This window comes from Amborella trichopoda, chromosome 5 (assembly GCF_054954075.1).
Source record: "Amborella trichopoda isolate Santa Cruz 75 chromosome 5, AtrichopodaSantaCruz75HAP2 v2.0, whole genome shotgun sequence".
In the NCBI taxonomy this organism is placed as follows: domain Eukaryota; kingdom Viridiplantae; phylum Streptophyta; class Magnoliopsida; order Amborellales; family Amborellaceae; genus Amborella; species Amborella trichopoda.
This window is the reverse complement of record NC_142340.1, coordinates 38,855,185-38,864,594: the sequence shown is the minus strand read 5'-3', so window position 1 is coordinate 38,864,594 and position 9,410 is coordinate 38,855,185. Positions and strand designations below refer to the sequence as shown.

Sequence of the window (9,410 nt, the reverse complement as noted above, 5' to 3'; positions counted from 1 at the left end):
AGCTGATCAATAATGAATGCCAAAGTGAAGTGATCAAGGCCTACTTCAGATGGATCATTACAGTCAATGCCCATGCATTTTTAAGTTTTGAATAGAATTACCTCTCTTTCAAGCATTGATAATGGCATGGAAAAATTTAGTGTTACAATTCCCTTCCTTCAACCATCTCACTCTAGACCTTCGTATCTAATAAATATTAACAAATCATGTGCGGAAGAAATTCAATTATTGCTATCATGCATCTGGACATCCGATAAATTCCTTCCATAAATTGAATTCCATCAAGCTGCTCAATCTGTCTTTTCATTGTAGAATTTTCGTCTGTAAGTTTCCCCAAGACACCCTCTTCCAAGTCATAATATTCTCTTGAAGTATTTTAAGTTTAGTAGTCATCTGAAAGCCCTTCCATCCCTCAACCTTAGTGTTACACCAAAAATTTTCAACAAGATCAGAAAGAGACCTACCAGACAACCAGGTTAGCTCAAACTTGAAAGGCGATAGGCTATAAGATAGACAATCAATATTTTAGCCACGTTAAACATTTTAGATCTCCATGCCTTTAGGAAGTTCCCCAAGTTTGAGCAAAGGAATGATTACAATTACTAGAAAGGGGCCTGAGGTGGGATTTTAAAATTTCAAATGGAAAAAGTTTTATATAGAGCCAAGGCTCTAAATAGTCAAATTAGAGCCCACTTAAAAAATTTCACTAGAAGAGGTTGTTTTGATGCTCAAATATCCTTTAATCGATCATCTCGACATCAAGATGCATCGACATAAGGAAAAAATGAATTCCACGCTTTGGAAATAGTGCATCTTGTAATGTATTTTTGGACCATCAATTTTAAAGATTTTCAAGTTTTCATATATCTACTCGATCTACACTATTTTTGATGCTTGTGATTTTATAATTAAAGATGAAAGTATATTTTAAGGTTATCATAAAGATTTTCAATATAAAAACCAGATTTCTCAACACTATTTAGAGCCTCGGCTCTATACAAACCGCACCCATTCAAATTGGCCACTTTATTTCCATCAAATTTCACTACCCATTCTTGAATAATGCATTTACCTCAAATGTATGAAAGGAAAGAAAACTGGTATATGGAGGAGTACGGACTAAGCTTGAGGATGTCAAGGCACGCATAATGGTTGCTATGCGCACTTGGATTCAAACATGAAAGAATTTGCACTGGTTTCCAAAGAGGATATCAGCAAGCATATGCATATTTTAGCCACCATAGAAAGGGCGAAAGACTTTAAGGTGGAGGAGCGGACGAAGCCAAGTGAAGGTTGGTTTAAATTGAATTTTCATGTTATCTCTAAAAATCTTCAAGGCCCAGCAGGGCGCCGCGGTGTAATATGTGATTACATGGGAGATGTCGTTTTTTCTTCTGCAGTTCCCTTCCACCCATGTACAGCTAATGAGACTGAAATCAAAGCTTTGAATGGTGAGATTTTGAAAGTAGAGGAGCATCATTATTGAGTTATTGTTATAGAGGAGCATCATTATAGAGTTATTGTTGAGGGAGACTCTTTGAATCTAATATCTTCGTGTTTTACTACCTGCGGGGGTGGAGGCACTCAATGGATGAGATCCAATACTTAATTAGCAGGCAGGATCTGCAGATTCATACACATCCACAGGGAGAGGAATAACAAATCAGACCAGATGGTGCGGTTCGCTACAGTGGAAGAGGTTTAATGCTATTTTTCAGTTTGTAGCAGTTGGGGTGTTTCTTTTCCTTCTCCCTATCAGCTTACCAAAAAAATAAATCCCTTCCAACCATCACTGACATACATGAATTTGTAACTTCTTTCAAGGTAATTCAGTTTTAGCAAAACTGCTTCACATAAACGGGTCTTGCAGATACCACAACCGTTTCCTTGGGGGGTAGTTCCATCATAAATTTTTAAGTTGAAATTGGCATTTTTGCAACATCTTAAACACTCAAGCCAAGCCTGAAACCTAATTTTAATAAGGTCACTTGCATCCGCAGTCAGCTATGTGTATGAAGATAAGTATAGTAGGCCAGCTTGACACCAAATCCTTTCTTAAAGAAAAAAAGGCTGAACAAGCAAGCAAAGAGAAAAGAGAACTTCTTCCTTGGCAATAAGAAAAGGGGCTTGCCACAGAGAGTTTTACAGGGCATTCTGAAAAGAATAATCTAAATGGGTATTAGAGCTATCACAATTAGCAAAGATGTGAGGATAAAGAGATTCGAAAAAGTAGCTTCAAATTCATTATACATTCTTTTTTATAGATCGAGATCCTTAAAAGTTCATGAACCATAATCACCAACAACCACCCTTATCACCAATGCAACCATGTTAGCCCAAAAACTGATGTTCCTGAAAACACACACTGAGAGAGAGAGAGAGAGAGAGAGCAATCAACAAGGAAGCATATAAACTAACCTCAAAAGTCATGATACATCACTACCACCACCATTGATACAAAATTCTCAGGAGGACCAAGAGAGTACCTTTGTGTAGTTTCATAAGTAGTAAGATAAAAGGATTTCTACAAAGAGTTTGTCCTACACAAGGGTTCTGCATCAGGTGGATCCAGGCTATTACACTCGTTTTTCTCCATGTTCATTGGTACACTTTCAACAGGTTGATCAATGGGAATGGTGATCGGCTGCATCTCAAGCTTCTTCTTCTCCTTGAGAACTACCTGGCGTGGCATTACCTCGAGCAAGAAGCTCCCTCCATTCCACACTGATGCTGAGACCTTGAGAATTTGGAAAGTGAAGTGCATCTTGTATGACTTGAAGATGGGGACTGTGAGTGCAGTTGTAGCAACAGTGAAGGCACCTTGGAGAACAATGTACATGAGCGCTCGGTTTTGGTCGCCGAGAACACCACTCAGACGCCACCAGATGTTGTTTGCTTTTTGCGCCTTCTTGGATAGCTCCCTGTGCCAACAAATAGTGATATACATGCATACGAGAGAGAGAGAGAGAGAGAGGGGGGCCAACCTATAAGAGGTCATGACTTCAGGATCTCTCAGTAGTCTTTGCCGCCGAAGTACATTAACAATGAGGAAATAAAGCAGCTGCCAAAGGGTGTAAGCGACTAAAGGAACCCAAAATAGCCAAGTCCACAATTCGGCATTGTCCTCGACAGAGGGCCATGCAGCCTTGACGCCTGCTTGTTGTCCGGCATCAACATCACCAAGTCTAGTTGGGTCCCACCACCGTATGGTGAAGAAAACAATACCTGCAAAAGCCAATGCAAATAATAGATTAACAAGGCCAATGTCGTTAGGATGCATAGAGTGCTACTAATAGAATAAACTAACTTCACAATAATTGTAATAATAGGATCAAAGGGAACTCCTATGCAAAATTGGGATCTAAGTTAGTAGAATGTCTTTAGTGAATAATTGTAATAATAGGATCAAACGGAACTCCTATTCAATATTGGGATCTAAGTTAGTAGAATGTCTTCTGTCATGCAAAATTCCAAAATATAATTTACAAATCTAAGAGCTCAACAAGGATATGGATACAAGAAGCAAGGATATAGTTCATTATTTCATGGAATTCACATCATGGAAAGTGGTGCAAATATCGTAATCAACACTTGGCATAATATATACTATAGTGAGGATACATAGTAGACATATGAATTATAATCTGGGAATAGATGCACCTCACAAAACAGTAGGCAGATCTTCATTTTGAGCTGAAATGGATGCTGAATTAGATGAGATTAGGAATCTCAGATAAGACCCTAGGTGACTGAGAGGTGATTTCAAAGATTTAAGGTTCTCATTTGTACAAAAAAAGAGGCCAAAGACCAAATTGGCCATAAGCAGGTCTACATATTTTACACTGTGTTGCCTAACATGACATTGTGGATCATCAATGAAACCCTGTTGTGGATCTTCCTTTGAGGGGCACAGCATATAATTAGGTTGAACACAAATATGACTTTTCTTGATCGCGTTTTGAAGTTTGGCATGGTGACTGAGAAGCTACTGAGTCAGACCTTCTTCGACCCTATTCTGACCATAGAATCTCCTCAAATTCTTGGTCATAAGTAGAGGTCTCATTCTCTTCAGGTAAAAAATAATGTGGCTGACTCATCCAACTCTTAATCAGCATTTCATTGAATGGTGGAAGGAACCAGTGGTGAATGGGCGAGTGGGTTTTGTTATCGAGAACACTCCTTGAGATCCAACGGTTGATTAAAGGATTGGAACAGGACCACACAAGAGCGAACATTTTTGAGGTCAAATTTGCCTTCATCCACAAGAATGAAAAGTCTACTACTATGAGAAATGACAAGGGCATATGTTGAGCTGGTTTGAGGAGGGATCATCATTATGTCATTAGTGGGAGGGTACACCAACAAACGTCCAAGGTTAAATGGTAACATAAAGGGGAAAAGGTAGTTTATTTGATAAGATGGCAAATTCAATAAGCAGAGGGAATCAGATCCAAAACATATATGTAACTGGCTAAGGACTTTCTTCCAGAACCTTTCACACTTCAGATGATAAAGCTAAACTAGACAAAACCCATTTCGAAATGGTGAAGGCTCTTGAGTTCGAGAAGACTTTCAGAAAGGATAAAGTAAAAAAGATTGCTTTTGCTCTTACTGGAGTCTAGAGACATGGCCCAGAGACGAAAAGAGACATGGCCCAGAGACCAAATGTTTCTTCGTTTTCCAGTATTAGTCTATAAAAGGAAGTTAATGGGGTAGTTTCAATAGTTTCTGGAGGGAAATTGAATAAGGGGCTAAATGCAGCTTTTACATTTGTCCCTACATTGCAAGGGCTGATTTTGATAGCAATTTTGGGCATAACAGTTTGGTGAGTAGTGTGTACAAGATCCTCACTGAAGTCCCCCAGTGGTTGAAGGAATTTGTCAGATACATTATGTCATCTCCCAAAGGTGCCCCGGTTAGAAATAAATAGAAAACTCATGGTGCATATGGAGGACAGTCCAAAGGGGCCGTGGACAAGGTTAGAAGGGCCACATGGCACTGATTTACTTTTCTGTAAAAAGGTTCTCAACAAGAGCAGGATTTTTCACTTGAAAAGGAAAAAAGAGAGGAGAAAAAAAATACTTTTAAGGTAATTGGTTCGCCTAGATGATCTTTCAGCAACTCAAGGGAAAGGTGCCATTTTTCCACTTAATTTTTCCTGATTGTTGCTGAAACCTTTAGCAGGAAGAGGAACGCTAATAAGACAACTCATTCATTTGAGGCGTTTAAGTCTTCCTACATGATCGTCTGTGCACCACCACCAAAAGTAAGGTAAACCACTATGCTATCTAAGCTTTTTGTCTCATCTAGTTTGCAAAAAATGCTTTAGTTTTTAATGGGTAGAACAGTTTGAGAATTTCATATTCACCCTCAGATTCTTTTAATGCATTTGGCTGCAGGCAACAGGATCAACTTTTGCTTGTGTATGTGTATGTGGGGACGTGGGTGGCAGGGGGGGGGGTTGCGCACATGTGTGTGCGAGAGAGAGAGAGAGAGAGAGAGAGAGAGAGCTTGATTTATGGGGATTAATGGTCAGAAGAGTTAGAAGAGAATTTTGTTTGTTAAATGGTTGCATTCCTTTCTAAGGATATACCTATACAGCCTCTGTTTAATAGATACAGTGAAGCAAATGGAAAATGTTGAGATATAAAAGATCTAAGTTAGTTTCACCAAAATTAACCAGAAAAATATGACAGTCTTGGAAGCAATCATTATCATTATTGAATACGTAAGGAGTTCCATCATGAAATGACCATCTCGTTGAAGTCATAAACTACAAAAGGAAACATGCCAATATCACTTAAGTAGATCTAGGTTAATAGCAGTGTTCCCTCACAACCTTCCACTATAAATGAAGAAACAATTGGGTTAGGAAACGACATTTGAAAGCAAATTAGAAGCTTAAAAGTGGGAGAACACTGAGTTTTCTTCATTCAAAGAACATGCACTCAGTTTAAGGCCATTTTTTACAGATTGACCAACTTAATGCCGTTAAATAGAATAGTTCACTTATAAAAAAGAGAATAGTGTTTTCAGCAGTTATACAAGACAATTCCTTACCAGGTAAGAGGTGTATCAGCACACTAACAATCTTGTCCAATGAACTGAAAACAAGGCTACAACGCCAAACAATCAGCGCCCAGGCTAGTGGGCCCTACAAAACCAAGAAACATACTTTGAGGAAAATCACAGTCGAGCAAACCGCAAGATCCAGCAAAGTAAGACACCATGAATCTGCAGTTACCTCAGCAAATGAGAAGCACACCATGAATAGCTTTTCATTTTTTGGGTATAAAAGAAGCATAAACAAGAAAATTGTATTGGCATAGTAGCAAAAGTCCTGAAAAATAAAAAACATTGTCAGAAATGACTGCATGACTGGCAACACATCAGATTGATGCACTACTATTGCAATGACTTTTTTCATTTTCTGGTTGACTACAATAAGAAAAAGAAATAATATGTAAAGATGTGTGAGGCAAGGGAAAAACAACCAAGAAGAGAAACGGACAGCTAAAATCTTTCTATTGTAATTTCAAAAACATCAACATAATGATATATGAAAATGTCAAGATCATGCTCAATAGCTATAAGCCTATAACCATCCCAAAAAATGAGAATTTGAATTTATCTCCATAATTATAAATAATAACTTGCAATAACCTCAACACAGCACATGAGCATAAAAATGAAAAGGCTAATCAGGTAAACAAGGACAAAAGTCAACACTTTAACAGCAATAGTAAGGAAACAAAAGATATTCTGAAACATAAGTTAGGATATCTTGAAGGAAAAGGATTGATTAGGAATAGACTAGAACTGCAAATCAAGTTTCAGGTAAGGACTAGTCATATTAATGAATTATGTTAGCATATAAGTGGCAATTACAAAAAGTTTGGCTTTTTTCCCCTATTACTGAGTTGTCCCCGTTTGAAGTGATATGTTAGCTTTCAGGAAAGTTTGAACCAACTATACAAAATTTATAAGTAAACTAGAAAACATGAACCGTGCCCTGTTCACAGTTCAAGAATATTTACCAGAGCCCAGATGCAATAGCAAGCCAACAAAAGATATAAAGAAGCAAGGAAATCCCATTCATTTGAGGCCCCAGAATCAATGGAACCAAATTAAAACTAATGCAAAACCATATCATAGAGCACTGAGAAAAAAGCGAAATATAACAAATACTAATGAAACTCCTTGATTTACATGTTGGAAAACACTCAAATAGGGGAAAAACAAATCAGTAATTCACTTAATTTAAATCAAGCACTCACCAGAAGGTAATAATGCCACTTCATGAATCGATAATATATCCATCGAAGAGGAACAAATGTCACATAGAACAAACAGTAGATGTATGGTATATCTTGTGGCCCTGTGTTGAGAGAGAGAGAGAGAGAGAGAGAGAGAGAGAGAGATTCACATCAGTTTACATTCCAGTAAACCAGAGAAAGCTAAAAATATGTAGGAGAGAGAGCCAGAAAGTTGCATTGGTTTTCCATTCGAATCAGCTAGATAAGGTTATGAGCATCACGACTCATAGAAGAAACCATTCCCCATTCAAATTCATATAAATAAAAAGAACTAAAAAACTTACTGGATCCCAAAAGGAAGCAGAACGCCCCAAAACCCAGAACACCAAGCAGATGAGTGACCTAAACTAGGTCAAAGAAAAACCCACCATCAAACAATAATCTCTCCCTCATAAAAACAATCCAATTTCCCCAAAAAAGAAAGAAAAACCAGACCTTGTTGATGAATCGTTCATGCTCTTCCGCTTGCTTAGCCAGCTTCACAGCTTGCTTGGACAAGATCTCCTTGGTCTTAACAAGGGTTAGCAGGAAATTCCCAAATCAGGAAAGGAGCCGTTGAAGACGGAGACATAAAAATGGAGCTAAAAAATGGAGAAAAATGCATAAATAATAATAATAAAAAAATAGCGCTTCTTCTTCTCTTGCCTTTGCTTTCTTGGCCATAAGCCTGATTCGAGCTCTTCGAAAAGCCTCCTGAGCTTCTGGGCTCTCATAGCTCTCCATTTCTGCTAAAAGTTTGCAGAGAGGGGGTTGGGGGGGGGGGGGGAGAAGCTCGAAAGAAACCAGGAAAAACTTCGACTTGAAGGTTGTACTTTGAAGGCAGATATTTCTGAAATGACGTAAATGTCTTTGTTTTTTTTAGAAAGCGAATGTTTTCTCAGATGACGGAGTAGTCTTTCTAGAGAGAGAGAGAGAGAGAGAGAGAGAGAGAGGGATGCGTATTTCTAAACTTTCAAAGTTTGTAGATGGTAACAAATATGCGAAATGATTGTAGGTGCATTTATAAAAACAATTTCTCAATCAAGGTTGCATTTTCTATCTCTCTCTCTCTCTCTCTCTCTCTCTCTCTCTAGGCCCTTCTTTTAGATCCATTGGTACATTCCTATACTATTAGTACACCACCTCCTGTTATCTCTTTGATGGAAAGAAAACAACCTTTTGTCTCTCTCCACTGAAACACAGAGCATGTGTTGTGTGGGGTGGACATGGATTTAAAGGTCAATTTTACGGTGTATCGTTTCTTAGATTATTATACGGGTAAGGAAGGTACCCTAACTTACAAATGTGGTCAGCATCGGAGGTCGTGAGGCTTGTTGAACTCAAAAGGAGAGTTTGTGGGAATCGGGCTTGGGCCCGGCCCAAGTGATTATCAGTTGAAGTCAAACAACGCTACATCTTCAGTTTGATTCTCTCTTAATAAACTACCAATATATATATATATATATATATATATATATATATATATATATATAAAACCAAAAAAAAAAAAAGAAAAAAAAAAAAAAAAAAAAGGAGATCGTTTGTTATGAACTCCTGTCAAGAGTCCTAAGTAGTTTAATCAATAAAGCAGAGGGTAGAAACCTGCCGGGCCGAACTGGCATGTGTTAGAGAGAGAAGGCTCGTGTGAGTTGATAATTTCTGGTGAAATTTGGATGAGAGAGCCACCACTTGGTGATGGGCACACTTGGGTTGGGTCCCACAATAAAGGAAGGTTGTTCTAATCTCTTTGGGTGGCTAACTTTTAGCTGTTCGAGGATCATTGATGGTGAATTATATTTTTCATCGCTATATTCAAGGTGTGTTGCATTGTATTCAACAATTCATTTATTTTTCATTAACTAATCTTTCATTTTTATTATTTGGAAATGTATATAATCAGACTGTTTTATCTTTTTTTATTCAAGGAGGCCATAATTATTGTTGACCGCTAGATTTAAATGAGGTGGTTGATGATGTACTATTGTTTAGACACAAAGTTTAAAACAAAATTTTTTGAATGTTGTGACACTTTTATTTGTTAAATTTCGCATTCAATGGTTAAAAGTAATTGTGATCTTCTGATACAAAAAATAAACGGTATCATAGTATACAATC

At 37.7% G+C, this 9,410-nt stretch overlaps 1 protein-coding gene across 2 annotated transcripts; it reads right to left on the bottom strand.

Annotated features, from left to right (window-relative positions):
* Positions 1 to 2,220: 2,220 nt before the first annotated feature.
* On the bottom strand, positions 2,221 to 8,496 carry LOC18432996 (glycerophosphocholine acyltransferase 1). 2 transcript variants are annotated; one of them, XM_011624595.3, is made up of 9 exons: positions 7,962 to 8,496; positions 7,752 to 7,826; positions 7,601 to 7,658; positions 7,278 to 7,378; positions 6,245 to 6,340; positions 6,061 to 6,154; positions 2,985 to 3,225; positions 2,487 to 2,921; positions 2,221 to 2,365 (listed from the first exon to the last, which is right to left on the bottom strand). In XM_011624595.3, the coding sequence occupies exons 1-8, from the start codon at positions 8,037 to 8,039 to the stop codon at positions 2,525 to 2,527; spliced, it is 1,140 nt and encodes a 379-aa protein (XP_011622897.1). In that variant the 5' UTR covers positions 8,040 to 8,496; the 3' UTR covers positions 2,221 to 2,365; positions 2,487 to 2,524. The 2 variants fall into 2 exon arrangements, with proteins under 2 accessions (XP_011622897.1, XP_011622896.1); XM_011624594.3 differs by lacking the exon at positions 2,221 to 2,365 and having other exon boundaries at positions 2,386 to 2,921.
* Positions 8,497 to 9,410: the final 914 nt, after the last annotated feature.

What these genes read in the sequence shown, in the direction of transcription:
- LOC18432996 (XM_011624595.3), bottom strand. Translation starts at nt 8,039, where the DNA reads ATGGAGAGCTATGAGAGCCCAGAAGCTCAGGAGGCTTTTCGAAGAGCT. An exon ending in CTGCTTCCTTTTGGGATCCA is followed by an intron (nt 7,379 to 7,600) that starts GTAAGTTTTTTA and finishes CTCTCAACACAG; the next exon opens with GGCCACAAGATATACCATAC. An exon ending in TGTGCTTCTCATTTGCTGAG is followed by an intron (nt 6,155 to 6,244) that starts GTAACTGCAGAT and finishes TTGGTTTTGTAG; the next exon opens with GGCCCACTAGCCTGGGCGCT.